A 23,442-nucleotide genomic window follows, 5' to 3' on the forward strand; every position below is an offset into this window, starting at 1 on the left:
CTCGAGGTACAAATATAGTGTGATAAAATTAATAAAAAGCATCGATTCGATTTATTTCAAAGTTTTCTACCTTCAATCGTAAACGTTTCTTTTTATTCTTTTTCCTAAAACCGATATCTTCGTTCGACTTCGATAAGAAAAACGACAAAATATCTATTTCAAAACTTTGCGATAATGGAGGAAAAGTTTATCATCTCTGGAGAATTCTAAATATAACATTTTAGTGCCAACAATAGTGTGATCGAGTGAAGAAATGAAAACAAGCGTATGATGAAAATATCGTGAAGCCCACGGCGAAATTCCATCACTATTTTTATTTCTTCATTTATCAATCCCTCCAAGCTTCGATGTATTTTGATTGAAGATTGAAAAGAAGAGAAGAGGAGAAAATAGAAATTGTAGGGTGTATTGAATCCAGTAAAAACATTCATCGCAACATCAAATACTGCAAGCTATTCTGAATCTTCTGAATATTTAACGATCCCTCGATATTTCCGTTCAAAAGCTGTAAGGTTTATTTTTTTCTCTTTTTCCATTTCTTCGCACAAGAATGCAAACATTTTTCCAATCAATTTCACGATTTCACTGGACAAAAAAAGGAATTACATGAATTCGGAAACCAGTTCAACGCGATTGTCAGAAATTGCTTCGTATTTTCAAAGAACCCTTTTGTCATAATCAAGTGCCGGGCTGCCTATCGCGAGGCGTAAAAGCCGATCGAAAAATCGATTTAGATTTAATAATTTACGATGAAAAAGCTACAGGGTTGGTCTCATCTTCGATCTAATTACAATTTGAACCACTTGAATTCATTTTTTCTTTTTTTCAATTTATATCGAAATCAATGATTCAGGCATAAAATTTTAAGATAAGTAACATTTTTCAAGCGTTCAAATTATCTTATTCTTCTTATTCGATTTTGAAACGATCGAAATTCACCGTGAAAGTGGTTAAATACATCAATTTTTTAAATCACCGTGGAAAGGAGGAAAATCGGAATCAAAAGTCTCGACTCCACGCCTAGTAATCGGCAATTCGGACTGTTTATTGTAACGTTACAAATTCATCACTGCCTGTATCGACGATCGGTAATATAATAAATCACGTGTTACGGTTATAATGAAAATTTTTATAAATCACCTCGGTCGGTACACTGATCGGAATATCTAAAAATCATTTCTTTTTTAAATTATTTTTGTACAAATCTCAACTGCTTGGAAAACATTGACGGCATTTTATAATGAGAAATCGATTTAAAAATATTCATTTCTACCGCAGCAAGGACGGTCAAAATCGAAGTTGAGAAAAATCTTTTACTTTTTCGATCAGTAAATGCGATCTATAATCTAGCAAAAATTGTTCAGTTTCAATTTGAGCGTTTCATCCTTTTTCTCTACTTTGAAGTGAACAAATTCATGACACAATTCGTATATATATAACGTATACGACGAATATATTGCAAGTAGAAATGAAAGAAAAAAAATTGCACCGTAATTATATACGATATGAATCTGTGCTGTTGCATTCGCAGACACTGGCATTAGACTTTCTTCGACTTCCTCGACATATTTATACCAATGTAACATGTGAAATATCGTTATTTAACGTAAGAGCGGATATGCGAAGCCTGCAATAATCCAGTTAGCGAAATCCATATAACGAGGGGGTTTTCGTACATCGTAAATGACATGTGAACGTTGCGCAAGAGGCGGGGAATGAAAATAACTAATCCGCACTTTGCACGTTTGATAACGTTACGTATGAACAGAAATTTATTTACAACAAAGAGTACCTACGTACACATGCATACGTGTGCAGGATCGACGAGGAAGATTTTCACGCTGAATGATCCACCGCTTGCTGCGTGATCACTGTCTTTAAACTCGTTATATGCATAAGAAGCGAGAGGTGGGGAGAAACGGTAGATAGATAGAAAACCCCCGAGCATTGTATTATACGTACCTGTGAATTTTTCGAAAATTTCGAAATTGTTCTGTTACGTACCTGTGAAAGGGACTTTCTATAACGACGAGCTAAAAATTCATCGCTCAATTTTGCAAACTTGTCAAATCATACTTTCATCATATCCTCTACGCTCGGGTTTTTAAATATTTTATTAACGTCGTGTACGAAAAAAAAACCTATCGTCAAAACAAAAAGAAACATTGCAAAGGAACCGTAAGAAAAAAAAAAGAAAAACAACGTATAGATGATAAAAGTTATTTACGAGATTAAAAGATTCCTTCTGAAGTCAATCGAGATGACTTAAACAGAACAAAATGAGCGACAAAAATAAAAATTCTTAACTCCGGTAAAAGATTTGGAAATCCTACAATTTTGATTGATGAAAATTGTACTTTAGATTATTGAAAAATTAAGAATTGCGGTGGTAGGCTAATTTTTTCCCTTTACGCTAAAAAAAACTTGCCGTTTATTCGATCCTTATTGAATTTCTTTTTTCCGCCCCGATGAATAAATTTATGCGCAGTCGAATTGTAAAGAAAATTCATTCGCAAATAAAAAAGAAACATGATAATATGCGATATTTCTGTAAATAATTTAAGAATAACCGAAATTTCTGTAAAGTATTCAGATTTGCTGTACAATTTTTCAAATTCGATCTTACATTTTTATACCTACTATTTTTCTATACTTGAAACATTGATTGAACATCAAATTCCGGAAGCTTGTGTCTCACTCTCCAAATTTTTATTTTCTCAGGTTAAAAATGGCGACTGAAACAAAAAAAAAAAAGAAAGAAACGTGCATTGTGAGTTACATTTTTTTAACCAATACGAATATCATGACTTGTAAAATTCGTTCTGAAAATCGTCATTAAAAAAAACCTGCAGCAATGCGCAAAATTTGAAAATATGTTTCACGTTTATTTACACCCTTTTTCCAATCTTTTTCTTATTCTTCACAGCTCCGAATCGATGAATACAGCGACTGAAAGTGAAAAAAAGAAAGAAAAAAAGTTCGCAATTCCTTTCAAACGCAACAATTTCACTTTCTCTGCGATCAGGAAGATTTTTCGAAGGTGAATCTCGCTAATGCTAATATAAAACTCGTGTAACAATTTCGATTATATTAACGTATACATTTGTAAATGCATAATTAATTGTTTAATCAAATACGAAACGGAAATTACAAAAAAAAAAATAAAATCAAGATAAGAAAAGAATAACACAAGTGTTGAAAAAATTAGTTCTTAAATGAAGTTAGATTTTAAAACAAAATGAACAAGGATTCTACGCAGCTCGCAATCATTTCATCCAACATCCAATCATTCGTTAATTTTTTCGCATCGAAAAGTATGATCATTTTTTGTGCGATAAGCCGCGTGTATGACAAACGATTATTAGTTAGAAAGCCGCATGTATTTTCGGTAGATAATATTTAACGGATGGTTCAAAACCATGCCAATTATGATGCGAGAAAGCGCGATCGAGTTCACGTTTGGTAAAGTCAAAACATGAAGTATTGAACTGAACTGATAGAAATGAAGCCGAGAAGATGATCATGAGCCGGATTATCGAGGCTCCCTTGAAATTTCTGTCTAATTACTTGTTTTATTCTCATTATACACGCGTACTTGAATTTTTTCTCCCAGCTCGTCAAAGCCGAAGATTCATTTGTTGATACGAACTTTCGCATGTGCAGTGAATAATTGTTTTTTCTTTTGCCGTTAATATTCACAGTCACAAAAAAGAGTTATTAGTTTTAGTTTAGGATTATAAAGGTGTATTTTAGTATCTCGCATCTCAAATTTGAAGACGCGTCTTTCAATCGATGAATTTCTCTTCTCATCAATCATCTCTGCGAACTATTGCTCGAAGAACCTAAATAGAAAAAGTATCAGAGAAAGGGAAATAGAAAAATTAGAATCACTGCGCCTAAAATAGAACCCAAAAGCTACGGTATAAAAATCTACGACACTGAGTCGCAATCCTCAATGATCCATCGACCGTTGGAACATCTTTGTACAATCGTCACGTACCTATAAAGTACAAATTGTGAATAGTCAATTTCTTTTCGAGAAATAAATCAAATTCTACGATATCGAACAACGGAACTAATTCTTCGATAACGAAAACTTCGTAATCCGATAACACGTTTCATTCAGATTTCATACAGAGAAATTTTCAAAGTTTTTTGTAAAATTTTTAACTCCGGTAATTATTGTTAAGACAACAACTACCGTGTATAAGTGATGGCGATGAAAAATAATATTTAAAAATCTTCTAACGAAATAAATTATCGGTTTTTTCCATCAAGCGTAATCGAAATTTGCATTGTTTACTGAACTGCGAATACCAAAAATTTCTACAAAACGAGGAAAACAAATAAAATAAAAAAGGGAAAATTAATGTTTTCAAGTTTAGGGCATAAAAAAAGAAAGAAAAAGGTGCAACAACAATTTGTCTCTTATCACTGTAAAATTACAAAAGAATTTCTACCGTGTGATTCGCAACGTTGAGAGAAAAGTAGCGAAAAAATATCAGTCGCGCAACAAGGATACTTAAAATTAAATTCCAAATGGACGACATCGCTTGTTGAAAAATTTCACTTGCCAAACGACAACATTGACGATGCGTAAAGAAATTTGAAACGAGAATGGGTATAATTTTATTTTTCCGATTATGAGCCGATTTCGAGGGATGCGAAAGGGTGAAAATTTCGAAAATGTAAAAATTTGACAGAAGCAAAGAAGCGAAATAAGTAAATTAAGAAAAAAGGACTGCAACGACGACGTTGACGGGTGGGAGAGAGTATATAGAGAGGAGATTGGAGTCGGCTTACTGTCAGTGAGTTTAGTGAGAGTGCCGTGTTATTCGTCAGAAGTTTACCTCCAACCGTTCTGGACACAAGAAAACGCAAGTTAATCGGACAAAAATGCAGGTAGATAATTAAAAGTTAAATTTAACGACAGGAAGTTCGATCTGGTCGAATAAAAAATAATTTCTGAAACGGTGCAGACCTTGGTGACTTGTTTGTTTCGTTTCATAAATCTTTTCGTTTTCGGTCGAATTTTTCAAATTTTATCACCATGAATTTTTTCATTCTTTTCATGTCGCGAACTTTCTAAAATTTCGTTTCTTTCTTTTTTTATTTTGTCCTGCTATTTTTCAATCCATGGAAGTCTTTGTGTTTAATGTTTACATTTAATTCGAGTTTAATACAAAGAAAATATAGGAATATTTAAGGATGATAAAGGTGAGGAAAAATTTTCAAGAGTATTACAAATCGTCCCAACGCTGTTTAAGTTCGTTTCTCAACGTTCGAAAATTTATTACCGCTTGTAGATGATTTCGTTACGCGTCGTTAAATGAAATTTACCAAAAAAAGAAAAAAAAAAAACCCAAAAAAAAAAGTGTCGCGAGATCTCGCAGCGTATTAAAATAAAAATCAACAAAGTGAAAACGTGAAAGAGGCTTCTACAAAAGATTTCGGAACAAGTAGTTTTCGAAATCGGACTATTTCGTTCCGCGGGTTATCTTCTTTTCTTTTCCTTTCTTCTCTCGTACATTATTTGTTTCACGCAGAGCGAAAGCTATTGTGCGAATTATGCATATATACGATAATGAGTCGGTTTATAATTTCCATTCATGGAATTAAAATCAAAGTGTAGCAAGAATAAGAAGAATAAGATTTGGTAGATGGAGCGAAAAGAATGCGAAGTGAATTATATACACAAGTTGACGAGTGAAAGAGACGCGGTATTTCCATCTTTCTTTTCGCTTCGCGACTTGGAAACTATTCTTTTTACTGACAAATAAAATTTTTTTTGGCACCGCTCGGCATAACGCCGGTAATCTGGGTCGCGCATTGCGGCAAGCGCAAGATCAAGGCTCTTATAAATTCGCTCTGTACCTTCCGCACAGCCATCGGGATCCTTTTCTGCTAGATAAAACCTTACACCATCACTTTCGCTGCTCCTTCGCTGCACAGATCGCTGGGAGAAATGTGATCTCGTGATCTCTGCGCCACTTTAAAGAATAAAAAGCTGTTACGGAAAAGGAAGAGGAGAAAAAAAAAAAAAAGGTCAATTTCTCTCTTCAAATTTGATCTAATATTTAATTTTATTTATTTATTTTTTCTCAATTTTTTTTTTCAACTCTTTTGTCTCTTGGTGAACAAAAAAATTATCCCACTACGAAATTCGTCTTCGATCGGGATAATTGTTATAGAAATTTATCGACATACCTTTTTTTTTTTGTCACTCAATGCAATTTCTTAAACACCAACTGTTACATAATATCGGCATTTACAATGATGCGCAGTAAAAATTTAAGAAAGAAGGATTATTGAAGAAATGTAGAAAAAATTTTTTCTAATCAATCAGCTTTGAATCTGGAACGCGATGCAAAAACGGAATGGCGACGTCGATGCATTTTTGCAATGTCTCTACAATACGCGGTATAAAACTACACGTAACTTGTCGTGTATATAAAATCCATTCATACGTGTATATATCTATACAGGTGTATGTACTACACATTGTACGTCACCTTTCTCTTACTTCGAAGTAATCGTTCATTATAATACGATGTTGCTTCTCGTAGCTGTTATAAATTGACATATTCAAGGGGAAATTTCTTCCGGTAAAAAACAAACAATGACGATAATAATAAAAATAACAATAATAAGAAACAGTAACGGCAGTAACAAGCAATTTGGCGGCAAAGTGAAGTGAAGAATGCTCCAAATTTTTGTACATATGTTTAGGTATATAAAGTTATATAGGAACCGCGGTGCACCTATGATTATACTTTTATAAATTGCAGGACTCGGTTGGGTGCAGATTGTATATGTATTAGACATGTTGCATAGATATTACATGCATGTATATGGATGTAGATCGCCGCGGTTGACATCCGAAATTCGTTACATATACGGACCCTGTAATTACACGTCGCGTCATGCTTGGACATAATTTAAGATACGCCTAAAATGGAACGGAATCGTTGAAAAAAATTGAAGGATCTAATTTTGACAGAAATTAGAGATGGAAAGGATTTTTCATATTTTTCTTTTAATCGAGTAAAGGAAAAAGATTTTCTTGTCAGTGCGGTAATTCGAATCGAATTGACTAATCTGTCGTGAAGTCTGCGCCAAGTTGTCAGTTTTTATTTTATATTTGTAGATGATTTTTGATGAAAATTTTTCGACAATTTTAAATCGCGTCTCAGCATCGCGATCAAGCCAACTTTTCGTTGAGAATTTCGTTCAGTTGCTGGAATAAAACTACTTCTTAAAATTTTGCAATACATTTTTTGGCGATCCGTTCGATTTTTGCGGTTTTCGAATTTCTTTTATTAAATTTTACTGCAAATAGGAACCACAGTCCGAATCGAAAGTTTGAAGGAAAAGAGAGACAACATTCCTTCCAAGCAATGAAAACGAACGTGAGCAAATTCGAAACAGACGTAAGCTAAAATGATATCAACAATTTGAGAAAAAGTTTTACAATCAGAACTTCGAAAGTGATCGAACTCTGGTATTTTTAATACGATAATAATATTTTTCATCTTATTTTGTTCGTCATACAGAAAAGCTTCACCAAACTTCTGACGATTGAACCTTTTCCCAAATGCTTGTAAAATGATTCTTATCATACGGTAGGAACGATGTGATTTAATTCATCTATCAACGCCACAAATGGCGCAAATATTAAACCGCTCAAGTTGTTATTTTTTTCTTTTTTTTTTACAACAGATTTTTTGTTTCTCTCTTCGCCCAACGCGAAAAGAACAATATTCGTAATATGATTCGACTCGTCTCCGCAGCGACGATCAGCGATGATAAACTTTCTCCGCAGAATCGCTCGACTTAACTCCTTATAGCGATCATTTTTATGTATAACACATAACCGTATGCACAGAGAAATATATGCATATACATAATGTATATACACAACGTATATGTATGTACATAAGTACCGAAGTCATCGCTGCACTTGACTGACCGCAAACCTTGGCGAAGCTATTTTCTACGTGCATATAGTGGCGGATGAACACATGAACGCATGAACACACGAACACGCGATGCGAGGCACATGTCACCCGCAGAACGAACCGCTCCCGGTAACCGGATGCGTTTAATTTTGCGACAAGTATGAATTTTTTCACCACCGCATCATGGAAAGTATTCGTTAAAATTCTTTCTGCATTTCGCTTTCCTTCGTTATAATCGCGAATTCACGCGATCCGTACTGACTGCGCGATTGTTCGATTTTTTAGGTCAGAATATTTATTATCCGAATCCAGTTGTTGTTTATATTAATGGGTATGTACACCTGTATACGGTTAGAAGATAGAAAAAACGATTGGAAGAATATTAAAGGAATATTAGAAAATGTGAAAAAAAAAAGAAAAAAAAAAATAGAAAAAACGTCACGGCACGCTGAGTCTTGCGTGAAAATGTTTTATCTCGAAAACGGTACGTTCTTGTTTTTCTTGTTTCGTAAAAATTAATTTGCGCATTTTTGAGATGGGTTTAAATTGGGTAAATAATGGGTAAAAATTCATAATAACGGTAACGACGAGTGATGTGAATTTTTTTTTTTCTTTTTAGGCTTTGATCAGGGGCCTTACTAACATTGGAAAAATTCTGAAAGAAATTAAAATATGTCATGGTAAAGCGATTGCTGTGAGTTGGCGCGGAATGACCCGTATACTTTGAATGAATACGCGTAAACGGCAAACGTTTGTCTTTGAACTAAATTTCAATCGATCATTGCAGGACAAGGCTGCACTTCATGCTGCATGCCGTGAATAAAGCGCGAATATATTGTTATTATAATATTATGTATGTAAGCGATTGTGAATAGCAAGTGGATGATAAAAAAAAGCCTGCGTGTCAGAAACGGTTATAATTGTATTGATTTTTATATGTTACATCGATGTCTACGTCTTCCAAAAATCATTTCGCATAATAAGAATTTTCTTTATTCAAGTAACGGAAGAAACAAAAAATTTCTCACAAACTGCAATTATAGAGAGAGCAAAAAATTAATAAAAAATTCGCGACACGTCATTTGAGTATTTAATCGGTTTAATTTGAATAAAAGCGTAAACATAAGCAATTGTTTTTTTTTTTTTTTATATAAATGTATAAACAATGCCGAATTGAATCGGAGAATATGATAAACCTTGATTTCACAATATAATTCGTTCGCTCATTTTATATTTCATAGAAATTTAATGGCGAATTTAATTTAAATTTCGTAAGATAGATTTTTTTTCTTTTATTTTTTATATCCTGTTTTTCTCAGCCAGATTTTTTCACTCATAAAATACCGGCCTTATTTGCATCTTATTTGAATAAATTTCTACCCGATTACGTGATTTCTCCATCGGACTATAGATTTTCCAGCCACATGGGAAAAAACTTTTTACGTCATGCAGATTATACCCGTCTATAGATAAATGAAAATAAGAGATAAGGATTAAAAAAATCTGCATACGTATCGAACAACTTTCACAACGATATACGCGATGTTAAATAAATATATATATACAAATATATATATATATATATATAACCATATAATACTTAAACAGAATTCAACGAAGATGAAACATTGAACTTTCGATTTATGTGACGTGAGCAGGATATTGTTTTTGTTCTTTAGTAGGAAAAGAAAAAACTGTGCCAAATATATATATAATATATAATATATATATGTATAATGTGCCGGTACTTTATGGACGAAAATTATTGTTCTGAATTTAAGAACCGAATTTCTGTAGGGCTAATTCAACGATAAAAAATCGCAACTGGTGAGTCAAACTCCAGCTATTCCCGAAGGGGAAAAAAATATAGAAAGAAGGAGAAAAAAAGATACGTACCAACGCAAAGAATGCCGTTCCAGCTTATAGGATCGGTTGGGTTACGTGTTACGTGTGAGCATCGTTCGGGAGAAATGTGAAAGTGCGAAAGGAACAACTTTCGGTTAAAAATGTCAGAAAACAGCGCGATCGTGTCAATTTATAATGCTAATTCATTTTGTAATTTACCGGCTCTAGAGAGAACCGGCTAAATGAAATTATAACTAATTAATGAAAGTATGCATATACGTGTTTATAATACCTGTATGAACATATATTATACACACATATATATGTATATTCGTCAGGCTTTTGTCATCCGGAACGATATTCCTCCTCGTTTTGCATAGAAACATAAATTGTACGTATGAACGTATATCTTTCACTTTTGTTTCTCTGTTTCTGATTCAGTAATCTTTTGTCTTGGTAACAAGAAAAACTAAAAAAATAATTTGCCGATACGTACGACAAGGGAAGAAAATTTATTCACGCACGCATTCGTATACTATTGTTATAAAGTATGAAACAAAAAGAAAATAAGCATCTTGTACAGAATTTCTTTCCACTTCGCGCAATAATCAAAGTGCAGAAAGTGATGAACGGTGTGAGGGAAAAATAAAGAAAAAGAAAAACATCCCCTAGTTGCGAGTAGCTGCTTTCTTCATCTTTACAAAGAAATTACGCCAAGCTGCAACGAGACCGTGAAATACGAATTTGATTGCCGGCATTATGCACGCAACAATGTTTATGATTTTCGAAAATTAGTGTGCAACGTTTAGCCGTTATCAAACCGTAAACCGACCATTTTCGCAGTCCAGATTCTATCTCGTCGTTTAAAGACGTTAAACACCGACAGTTCGCAATATTCAAATGTGATTCAATGATTGCGCGTATAAACTTAATCCCAGAATCCTTATTTCATCTCCTTCATATTGTAAAAAGAAGACCGTTAAAATTTTGTACAAACTTGAAGCAAATTTCGATGCGATCCTTCGGTTATTCAAAGACATTCTTTACCATGTAATAATTTATTCTATAACTATTATTAGAATGGGATGAAATCGAAGGTCTTTAATCCTTTTGTAACCGTTCTCTTTCATTCGTTTTTTCAATTTTTGAAAGCACAGATACAACGAGTCAGAAAGTAATGTGAAATAAGAAGAATGAAAAGAAAAAAAAACCCTACGGAATTTTTAAACTTCAACTCATTCGTGAATCTTAGTTTTGAGCAAAGTTAAATACAAACTTTCATCAAAGAAATCCTTCATTATTTAACATATATTATACCTTTATTAAATGCAGTAATGAATAATAATTACAGATGAATTCAAAGCTTTTCAATTTTTGTTTCACCGTTCTCTTTCGACCAGTCCAAAAACGAAGAAAGAACCGAAACACATAGAAAAAAAAAAAACAAACTCTTCGAGATTGTTAAATTTTCAGCAAATTTCATTGTGTAACGATAATCAGAGTGAGAGATGTAATCAGAACTGTCGAATCTCCTCGTCACCGTTCCCTTTCACGAAGTAGAAAGAAGAAGAGAAGAAGAGCCAATAAAAATGAAAGAAGTTTATAAAATTGTTGAATTTCAGTTGCTCGTCGCATTCATCTTGCTGGGATGCTGCGTGGTCGCCCACTCGGTTCCGCTCTCCGACTCTTTGGCGGTGGAAAAAGTGCCGGATTCCGAGGCGAAGAGAAGTTTCACCGAATCTGAGGGCGCGCAATTGTCCGAAAGTAGGATCACGAGGACGAAAAGATCCGGGGGTGGATCGGGGGGATTTTTGGCGGGAATCGGTAGCGCGATTCTCGGCAAGGTTGCCGAGGCTTCGAGCGGCGCCAGCACCGGAAGTAGCGACGGAAGCGGAAAATCGCATCAGTACGAATCCGTCGAATATGGACCGCCGGTGCACGACGTGAGTTAACCGATAATTCTTGTCTTTTAGCAAAGTTAAAAAAATTTTCTTCGAGACAAGAACCGCGATCTTACAATTTTTCAAAACTAACATCTCGTTTCTTTGTTTCTCTCACGTTTTTTTCTCAATTTTAATACGTGAGATTCGAAGGAGATTCGAATAATTTGAAAATATTTCAAAACAATTTTTTACAAACTGATGTTATTTTCTTCTAAGAATTATAAATTTCCCTAAATTAAATGTAACTAAGCTTATGACAAAATTATAATTATAATAATCATTTGCATTGAAAAAAATTTTAAAAACAAAAAAACAAACGTAAGTGTAAAAAAATTTCCCAAGTAATCTAGAAAATGTAGTAGTTTTGGTGTCATATCATTTACGTAACGATAATAAAAACGTTTTCAAACGTTGGAAAAGAATCGTGACAATCCAATATTACGAAATTATACGACAAAATTGTTGAAATTATACAATTGAAATAACAATTTTTGCATAAATTTTGCGAATTGCCTTCAATAAAAATGACGAAAAACTGTATGAGATAAAAAGAGAAATATGAAGAGCTCAAAAAAACAAAAAAGTAATAAGGAGAAAAATATTAGGGACATACAAAATTTCCTCCTCTTAGAAACTTTCATTTACAACCATTTTATGATATACCCAGAAGGCATAACATGTAACGCTGTTATAAGATTATAACAGATTTGGTTATCACGTCAATATAATAAATTATAGCGTATAGAAGTCAAAACACATGGGTACAATTATAAAACCGCTATTTCGTAGTATACACGCAGGTATGAGTATTTTATTCAAATTCGTTACCCTGCTGAATAAAAATTTGTGTGCTGTACGTGCATGCGCATACATATATATATATGTGCGAGTTGGGTTCGGAGAAAGTTGCAGAAAACAATTTAATAAAAAAGGGAAAAAAAAACTGCAGCTCATGACCGGATACATCGTGTTGTTTCGCGAAAAAATTACCTAATCCGTCATCATTCGAGACGTAGATAATTTCTGCAAGTTCCTAATTTCCGCACCCGCTGCTGCACGCGAAACAATGAAAACACGATTTTATCTCATATTGTAACTATAGGAAGAACAATTCCAACGTCAACTATCACGTTACGGTAATTGATATGATATGATAATTCGCGTACGTTGTACGAGGATAAAATTATAGAAAGATCAAAACGAAGAAGGGGCACAATACCGAATTTTCACAGAAGAGAGAAATTAATTTACAGAATTTAAAAATGTACAAAGTCGAAGTATGGATAGGTAAAAAAATAGATAGGTCGGAATATAGAATGCTAAAATGTAGAATCGTCGGAATTTGTCTCGATATTATAGAATGATACATAAATTATGGATTTTACCGTTCAATGTTTTCACACTTTTATGTTTTCTCTTTCTGCATTATAAATTTTCTATACTTGTACTTTCTATATTTTGATAATACTACGAATTGGATTTTCCCGTCTTTGTAAATTCGATATTTTGTTCCTTCTATCAATCGGTCATTCTAATTTTTTACCCCCACGACTTGAACCATTAAATGAAAATATTATAATATGCAACAAGTGCGTGAAATCGAATTTGAAACGTGCTTCATACGATATTTCTTGTACATAGCATGCGTAAAAAGATATCATATGAAACACGTTTCAAATTCGATTTTAGCCACTTGTTGTGTATTATATCGCATTTTACGCACTGTATCGAAAAATACTATTTTGCGCACTAATGACAGTGCGTAAAACCGAATTTTGCGCATACTGTGTCAGAATAAAAAAAAAAAAAAAAAAAATTATTTCTTCGCAGTACGACGAGAAGAACTTCGACGTATGGTCGTTCAAGAAGGCTATACTGAACACGCTCTTCCAAGCACTGAAGGCGATCGGCGGGGGTGTGATTGCCCTAAAGGGAAAGCTGATCAAGGGGGGCGGAATAGTAGTATCGGCAAAGGGTAACATAATCAGCGCGAAAGGCGAGGCGATAACGTCCCTCGGTCGTCACATAGCCGCAAGTGCAGTTTTGACGCCGCCGAAACCTGTGCAGCATTACCACTACGAACCGCCGGCCCACGTTCCAGTTTCAGGTACTAATTTCAACGTCACGCGCGTATTTTTTATTGCAATCAATAGAGTCGAGTCTTTGTGTGATGAAAAAACGGGGACGAGATGAATGTGATTTTTTTTTGATTTTTTATATTCGTTGTACAAATCAGAGAAACCGAAGGTAATCAAGTGGTGAAAATTTTCGACCATTTCTTTTCGCGCGGAAAAACAAAAAAATGATATGCGCTGATATTGTGGCGATTATAACAATAATTGTAGTACAGATACGACGGTTGATTAACGAGAGTGACGTTGTTACGTGTTGTTCGATTTTTCGATATGCTGAATTTCATTTTTTCTTATTTATTATTTCTTCCATTGGAAACAAAAGAAAAATATTTTACACAACAATTTTTTTTGTCTCTTTTGCTTTATACGTATACGCTAATGAAATTTTTTCATGCAACGACTCGATTAACGAACAGAAGTGAATTAAAAAAATCTTCTAGCGGTCCACGATTTTAATTGAAACGAAATCAATGGGATGGACAAGTTTTTACTGGGATATGTTAGTTCGATACAGAGTTAAAATCCGTAGGGTATAAAAAGATTTTTAAGGATTTATCAGGTTCACGGTACAGTGGAAATAATGTATACAAGCTAAAGAATCGCAAAGTAAAGACTGAACAATTAATTTGAAATATGTAGGGGAAAAATAAAAATTTGACCACATCGATAGGAATAAGCCAAAGAAAAAAAAAGAAACGAATCGACGGTTTTGAGTATAGATTTCATTTTACCGTTCGATATCTTTTTTTTAATAAACGAATCGTTCCATTTATTCAATTTCTATAAATCATAGCTCATTTTGTTTGGAAAGGGATTATCCGCAAGTCGTCGCCTCAACTTCAATATTTATGCAGATCTTTGATAATTGACCGAAATAATGACCTACCTAAAATCGATAGAGATCGCATACAATGAATTTTAAACGATTTCTTCAAAATATATTAATTTCCTCAAAAATCTATCTTCGGTAAAACGTGTTGAACTTATTTATAAACAAAATGAGTTATTATCTCGACAATGTAACCCGTCTCATATCCTTAATTACTGAACTATTTCGATCTGAATTCATGGTTTCCAACAGCTTCACTACTGTACCAAGAGAATCGCTTTTAATATCAGATGTCAGGTCAGTTATCGAGTCTAAGCTTCTGTTTCTTCATTTTTCCGTTTCGAAACTTCTTGATTTCACCTAATTTTACTTTACACCTGATACACGATCCCTAATTCCCAAAAAGTCTAACCTGCGTCTCGAGTTCCAACCTTGAAAGCTTAGTCATTTGGTCACTTTACAACTTCGACGCTCTCCAACCATCCGCAAAAATACATCAATTTGTCCACGAATCATGACTAATCTTGAGACTTTCCCACAGGCCATGATTCCTACGCTGGTCCACCGCCCAGCGCGTATGGTCACCATGGAGGATACGCGGCTCACGCATCACCGGACAGCAGCTACGGTCACACGGCGTACGCATCGCCGTCGGACGGTTAGTATAGCTTTTCTAAATCCCGTCCAACCGTGACAAAAAGCACGAAAAGAAGGAAAAACGCAACGGCGATTGTAATATATTATAAAACACTGGCAACGATGCATGTCGAAACCTTTTGTCCAAGATGTGATGCCAAAAATTAGCAGTTGTGGAGTATCGTAGAACGATTTTCGCGGTAATCATGGAAATCAAGTTACCAAATAGTGTAGCAATGTTGGATTGACGACAAATTGTTGTCTACGAAAATCCCGCGCCTGAATAATCTTACACGTAACAAGTGACAGACCTCAATTATCTCTTCATATATTTTTCTGTCCTTTCTTTATTCATAACGTCCATGTTGATCTCAAGAATGTACGGAATGTACAGTCACATTTTTACATTTAACTTATACAGTTGAATGCAACTGGAACAGCTTCAGCGACGTTATTTAAAGCTCTGTTTCATCACTTTTACAGTTCAACACTTTTTCAACCTGACCGTACAGCCCGTAAATCCTTAATTGGAAATAAGAATTTTAGTAGAAGCGTCTTAGAAACGATCGATCGGTTAGGAGAGCCGCGCGAATGGTGAAAGGCTTGAAAAAATGCCTGAACCGCAGCAGCTCTCGATAAGTTTGCGTGCATTCGATCTCCTCCCCCTCGTACCGTGATTGAATTAGAAAACCGGTTGCGTACAGAAACACACAAATACGACAGTTTGAAAAATCGAGTAACGAATAGGAGACTTTCTTTGCGGTGTTCACTTGAACCTAGACAAAGGAGAGTTTTAGTCCGCGATAATTAAAGCAGCGGAGAAAATGTACCCAAAGGTGTCGTTGGAGCTTCAAACCATTGGAGAGACCGTCGAACGATCGGTAAATGATTTCGCGATTTAACAATTAAACACCGAGAATTCGGTGTTCGAAGAGCCCGTAAGAAGATCGCGCAGGTATGGAGAAAGCGAGAGCCCAAGTGGAGAAGCATCATCTGTGAGATTGGGAGAGGCGAGGAAAGGGAAACTCGGTTGCTCGAAATCGGTTCGCACAAATTACCGGATGTCAAACATCGCGGCGACCTTTCCCCGCGGGAATGGTATTTTATTTGGTGATGCACAGTGTATGCACAAGGTTGAATTGACCGCAGCCGGCACCCGTGAATGGAAAAGTTGTTCCGTCCGGACCAGGATGTGAAAACGATCGTAGAACGTCGAAACCCGCAACATCTCGAAACGACTTTCTAGTGTGTCGTTACAGCCACTTGAATATCATCGCGGTTTTTTTTTTTGGGACGGACCGGTGAACTCGACCTTTAAAAATTTCAAGAGTACCGATACTTTAACTTTGACTATGTACTCATATTGGTAACTATCGGTTCATTTTAATTTGTCTTTCGACTTGTGTTTCCGAAGAACGCGACGGTGGTGCTCCAATCGGCCATAATTTGCCAGTGTAAACTGAGACGCAACAATTATTGCGGTCAATTCGAAAATTTAACATCAGATAGCGTTAGATCCATACCGAATTACAGTCTATGTAAAAGTTCGAACTGCGTTTTTGGTAACAGTGACGGTACGTTAGTTACGCCTAGACGATATTTAGACGTCTCAATGTCAGGCTTGTTTCGTCAGTTTTCACTGACAAACGGCATAAAAGCAGGTCGTACGCGTCAAGCTGCCCAAGATGATGTTTCTGCAATTAAGTCGCAAAGTAGGTACACACTGGAATTATCGTAAACAGCTGTACGAAATGAAAAAGAAACAGAACCGTGTCGTTTCTAATGGGCTTCCGACCGGCGAGAGAACCTTCATATTCTTCTTTTTCCGCCTGTCATACGCGAAGCTGCACAATAAACGAAGCGTTTAATTCGACACAGCGATATCTTTCGTATGTCAAGGTTGCGCACTTCACGCCTGCAGGTTTGCATCCGCTGTAGGTCAGGTGTTGAAAACGAGTGAATGAAATATTCTATCGCACCCGGTGTCGACACGTGATCAATTAATGGATCGGGTATGCGTGTACTTCACAAGTGAATCGAATTCCTCTAGCTCTCTCACGTGGTAGAAATCATCGAGGCACCAAGGATGTCGATTGTCCGAGCGAGGTGAACGATAGCCACGCGATGAGACGTCTTGCAGGCATGTGTAATACCCAAGGTATAACGGCAATAGGTACCAAATGCGATAACTCATCCCTGTCATAAAGAATCTCCAATTAACACTAATACCTGATTGTAAGTTGGATGAAATAAAATGAAGGAACTAATTATCGGCTCACAAATCACACGAACATCGTACAAAACACTGCGTTCATCGTCCATCGCCTTAGGAACTGACCCGAATAGACCGCGAAGACCTTAAAACGATCTCTCGGAGGGTTTTAAAATTAATTTGACGATGATGAGGATGAATAATCCGACATAGCTTAACACCCGTGGATGACGGAACTGACAGACCGACGTTTACAGACGCAGATAATCCGGGACTGGTGATAGTAAAACCTGCCGAAGACCCAGGAGTACTGCCGGCTAGCGATCAGGACGAGGAAAGTTCACCGTATCCGGTCTACAAACCGGAATCCGAGCACCATCATCATCATCACGAAGTCGAGATAATCACCCCGAGACATCCGCCGCTTTCGGCACTGTCGGAGAGCTTCGGGGGCAACCAAAAGGACTCTGGATCAGGAAGCGGGATCGATAACCTGATCAGCCAGATATCCTCCGCCTCGAGCTCGAGCTTGCAATCGAATAAGCATCGCGAGGAACACCGTGAGGAACACCATGAGGAGGAGTCTGACCACCACCACCATCGCCACAACCAAGAAGATGAACACGCCGATCCACCGAAGCTGGACTTCTCGTCCTTGGCACTGCCGGCTCAGTTCGGTCGTCCACACTTTGGGAAAAGTCCTTTTGACTTTGGGATGGCGCCATTTGGGGCGGGTCACGAGGGTCTGGATGACGGCTTCGTGATGATGATGTTCCCGAAGCCGGTGGTCGAGGTTCCCGTCCTCCACTCGCACGGTCCCAGGAGTTATTTACCACCATCGAAGAACTACATTCATGAGGAATTCGGGAGCCTTCGTGGCGGTCCGCTTAATTACGGACCCCTGACGAAGAGATCCGGGGTCGGAATGGCGTCGAAAATTGGGGAGATAAGAATCGTTCCGTCGATCGGTTACATGTTGAAAGGCTCACGGGCTTTTAGGGGGTAGAGAAATTCGGGCTTGCCAGGAAAGACGACGGTTCCTGTAGGTCATGTTTTCACCATGGGATGAATGAGAAAGACGAGATTGCGAATAATTTTCGCATATCGTTCGTTTGGTTTGTCAAGTCTGTGGCTTGATAAGCGTCGTGTCTGCATGGTCGAATGGATCGAACGTGAAATACAGATACGTACAGTGGACAGAAAAAAAAAAAAAAAAAAAAAACGCGACGGACTTGAAACGTGAATAAAATCCGAACGCGTGGACCGATTTCTGAAAACTTTATTTTACTTGAAACTAGAAGAATGAATCTTCCGTATCGTGTTTGATAATCTTCATTTGTTGCCGAGGAACACGCGCTTGAATATCGGGTTTTGAAAATGTCGCTGCGGGAGACTGAAAAAAAATAATGTTAAACCTAACGTCGATCTTAAATTATGACTCAAGGACTAATTTATTTTGATACGATTGATTACACTGTGCTTTTCACACATTTCGTTGATTTTTAATATTTCAAAGTTTTCTAACAATTTTTATGATCAACACAAGAAAGCAAACGGGGAGCGGAATCAAGTTATACGGTATAATGTGTCCATCATTCACGGTCACTACCGCCAGAAATGAAGTTGAAGTTAGTAACGTTATGGGAACGAAACGTTGGGGACAAAAATTACTATTTTCTTAATTTTACAATTATTTTGAAGGAACTAAGATTTCGAAATATGAATGCTACGTTAACCTTACTAACTTCAATACGATTGCCAGAACTATCTTTCGCCAGGATGCAATGCAGGCCATGTGACTTCAGGATCAGTGAAAAATTCTCTCCCACCACTGAAAATGTGATGCTCTACGTATTTCGCCGATATCAAAAAAGTCAGCCGTAACGCGTTCTCGAAAAATCTGAAATGTTCGTTATACATGCCTGGTGTGGTTGGCGGTTGGTCGCGGTCTGAATCAATCTTGGTCAAGTTCTCGACATCACTTACAGCCGACTTTTTGACAGTGTACTTTCCTGATAACGCTTCCCGAAAACAGAATTATAACTTCGAGGCACGCGGTTTGATTCTAATTTCATAAGAAATGTTTCACGTCATGTGATTAAAATCTCGGAGCATTTCTAAAATGCCAGAATTATTCTTCGAATCACAATATCACAAGGAAATTGAATTCAACATTCTTTAATATTAATTTTTGTCAATCTCCCAGCAACCTTTTCAAAATCCATCTCTCAAGAGCGCGTGTCCCAGCAACAAATACAAATTTTCCTGGTTTTCATACGCAAAATGAAAGATTCGATCTTCTAATTTCGAGAAAAAAAAAAGTTTTCAAAATTCGGTCAACAGATTTTTTATGACTTTATTCACGTTTCAAATCGGTTCCGTTTTTCTTTTTTTTTATATATTTTTTTAGGCCACCCTCTATATCCTCTTCTTCATAAGCAGGTGTAACAGAACGCAATTTAAAAACCTATCGGTCGTAGGCGATCGTAATTGTTGGTTCTAAAGAACCCAGATACAAGTTGCGACTGAATTTACATGAATGAGGCCTCAGGTAATGGAAAAAATATTTTTTTCTCTTAAACGGAAATAATTTTCAAAGGAAGTTCGTCTGAAGCGATTCTCGAGCCCCGCTTTGAGAACTTCGATTTTATAATTCCACGTCTGCAGGTTCTGTTCGTTTTTTGCCTAGACTGTACGCCCGTTACACAAATCCTTAATCAGATTAGAATTCTGCTGCCGTTACAGATAAGCGAGCTCAAAGTTTAGCCGGTTTTGGTTGGTGAAAATCGTTCAAATGCGGTCAGCTCTCATGCGAGAACGATTTTAGCGAGCGATTGTAGCGGGAAAGAGGGGAAGAAAAATATGTAAACAATAAATTTGCACATTGCACAGGAGTTTCCGGATACGGATATTGAGCGACACGAAAGTAATTCACATCCCATGTATAAGGTGCCCTGTACATTTGATAATTATCTTACATTATTGTTTCAGTGGTATTTTCTTACGCGTACTACCCAAGCTTCCGGGCAGATGGCAGCGTTCAGTACAAGCCTGTGAACGATTACCCTAAATAATACATAACGAGAGTAAATAAACCAAATTTTTCAGTATAATATACTGCACTGCGAGATAAGCAGATCACGAGCGAATGATGATGATGATGATGATGATGATGATGATGATGATGATGATGACGATGGTCAATTGCATTATATACCTGTAACACGTGTTGTATAGCTTTAAACGGACTTTCGTTGCCAGCGAATATCAATTGTATAATTATATATAAGAAAGACGGAAGAGGCGTAAAGAAAAGAAGACGAAAAAAGAATAGAAAACGATATAATTTATGATATTAAAGGGGTGTTAATTTATAATGTATAGAAAAGTATACATAGATTTTTTTTTTTTTGACGTTGTTTTTGTTTCGTTTTTATTATTGTTTTAAAAACAAATTATTTTTTATCACGATTCTTCTACTCTACTATCTCGCTTTCTCTCTTTCTGTCACAATAATTTCAAATATTTTAACGTCATAGGTATTATAGAATGTATATTTATTACTCATCTGTATGATGAAATTTTGACTTTTCTTTTTACCTTGTTCTTTTTAAATCCTTTATTTAGTGAATTTGATCGGAATTTGAAAATCCATGCGAAATGAATATAAATATATACCTGGAGTAACAAATTAAAGAATCAAGAGACTTAAGTCTATACATTAATAATTATATAATTATCGTAAATTTATATATTACCGACCTCTCAGTTATATACATTTATATATGAATATCTATTGTAATATAGAAATTTGTAATTGTATAGAAATAGTTTTATACGTTTTATGTGATAAAGAAAAAAAAAAAACTGAAAGAAAACGATAAGTAACAAAAAAAAAAAAAAACACAAAAAAAAAGATCCAATCAACATCGAAAAAAACCTACAATCCATCACATTCCCCGGTAATTAACAAAGCAATTCAGTTTCTTTGTTTTCCCTCTGCAAGGTGATAATATTTATCAATAATTCATTCATTTTAATCAAAGCTTTTTGAACCGTTGTTGACTACATAATATTTAGAGGATAACAGAGGATAATGAAAAATCGTGAACATCAGTCGGATCTTATGGGTATAAAAATTTGTGCAAAGGCATCAGAAGATATCGAACCGACGAAATATTGAATGAAAGTAGAAAAGAACACGAAAGGAAGCATCGATTAACGAGACAATAAATTGGCGAAACCGCCACAAATCAATCCGTGAAAACAACGCTGTATAATCGCTGCTTCGGTGTAATATTATTTTTCCCCTAACACATCATAGCAAGATGAATAGAAGGTGCGGTTGAACGAAAGAGTTGTTCTCTCCAGCCGGGTGTGAAAAATATGGTATGAAGTATACGAATCGGAAAATAAGAGGAAAAAAAGAAGTAATATAAGCCCGACGCTCGCGGTTTAGAATAAACAAACATATAACCATAATGAACAGGTAGTAGCAATATTGTTACACGTTATAGAAGAATGTATATATATTTACAAATGGCCGAACGAGGTCGCGAGGAAAGAGTCGAAACAGGCACGTTTCGCGATTCTCGCATATATATATAGAGAGAGAATAATTATATATAATATAAACGCGATAAGAAAATTCCGCTTTTATTTTACGAAAATCTGTCATATTACATCTGGACTCGTCAGCAAAGTAGATTCGAGAGTCGGTTCCCCCTCCGATTTCCGCTCGTGTTTCCGGTCTTTTCTGCGGTCGTTTTTCTTTTATTTTTTGTTTACGTTTTTGGATTTCTTCTTCTTTTTATCACGTGCAGCTTCCTGGTCGCCGGTTTCTCTCCATATTCTCTTCGCTCAACTCAGAGCAGCTGCTTTATAGCGGCCACCAATGTTGATCCAGTGACCCACAATTACACTGTACACGATTTACGCGCCGATGATGAACAGGTGATATTGCATATCAGCTTTGCTGGATCCTCCACGCGGTTCGTTGAAGAATGAAAACTGACCGAGCGCAGAATCGAATTATTCTTTCAATAACTAGCCAAGGTAGTTTTATCGAACACCCCGCAATTACGAATCCTCGAAGTCGAGATCGCGTTTCGAAAATTTCGAACTAAACCGAAGAAGATGAAGAAAAAGAAGAAGAACAATATTCTCTAGATCGAAAATGTTTTGCATCATGTACGGCGATTAGTTCAATTATATATGCAAACGGTATTACAATAACATATTCCCGGCATCAAAATTTTTGCCATACGATTCTCCCCCTTGTCCGTATCTAAATTCGTTGCGAATCGCTATTTGCAGATTTGAATTTCACTTCGTTAGACTTGGAGATAATTGAGAAGGGAATGAATGAAAAGCAAGCACGAAAATCGAACGGTTAAATTACGACCGCGTAAGATATCACAAGATCGAGGGCACGGCAAACACGGAGGTTTTACATTAAACACGGGTCAAATTCTCCGCCTACACGAATCGTCCGCATAATGGATAATAATTGCACCGCGAGTATAAACACGAGGCACTTCAACGTTATCGCGTTACTAGTTGGGTTATGTCGCAGATGTCTTTATACTCCAGTCGATGTACGCGAATTAAGAATGTTTTTTGGAAAAAAAAAAAATAATAATAAATAAATGTTGCAGGGTGCGTTAAGCATGAACAAAAAATAAATAACTAACGGAGAGGAAAAGTCCCGATCGGTCAAAAAACAAACTCAAAATACATTCCACTTAAGATTTCCATAGATTTGTTTATTGAACACCTGCGGAAGGTTTGAGGGTGCATGAAATCTACAATTTGGTGGACAAAATTTTAAGGAATTGGGCAAAAATATCGTCTAATAAATTAAATACTGATAAAATCGTTTACG

General features: G+C 36.1%; 1 protein-coding gene across 1 annotated transcript; it reads left to right on the forward strand.

Moving 5' to 3' along the window:
• The first annotated feature begins 3,974 nt into the window (after positions 1 to 3,974).
• Positions 3,975 to 21,443, forward strand: LOC124216743 (uncharacterized). Its single transcript, XM_046621636.2, has 5 exons — positions 3,975 to 4,902; positions 11,426 to 11,746; positions 13,577 to 13,853; positions 15,252 to 15,368; positions 17,816 to 21,443. The coding sequence occupies exons 1-5, from the start codon at positions 4,897 to 4,899 to the stop codon at positions 18,562 to 18,564; spliced, it is 1,470 nt and encodes a 489-aa protein (XP_046477592.1). The 5' UTR covers positions 3,975 to 4,896; the 3' UTR covers positions 18,565 to 21,443.
• The last annotated feature ends 1,999 nt before the right edge of the window (positions 21,444 to 23,442 follow it).

This window comes from Neodiprion pinetum, chromosome 4 (assembly GCF_021155775.2).
Source record: "Neodiprion pinetum isolate iyNeoPine1 chromosome 4, iyNeoPine1.2, whole genome shotgun sequence".
In the NCBI taxonomy this organism is placed as follows: domain Eukaryota; kingdom Metazoa; phylum Arthropoda; class Insecta; order Hymenoptera; family Diprionidae; genus Neodiprion; species Neodiprion pinetum.

Bases quoted from the DNA above. Each gene is read 5' to 3' on its own strand.
- LOC124216743 (XM_046621636.2), top strand. The intron at 13,854-15,251 runs GTACTAATTTCA...ACTTTCCCACAG, and splicing joins GGCCCACGTTCCAGTTTCAG to GCCATGATTCCTACGCTGGT. The intron at 15,369-17,815 runs GTTAGTATAGCT...CGACGTTTACAG, and splicing joins GTACGCATCGCCGTCGGACG to ACGCAGATAATCCGGGACTG.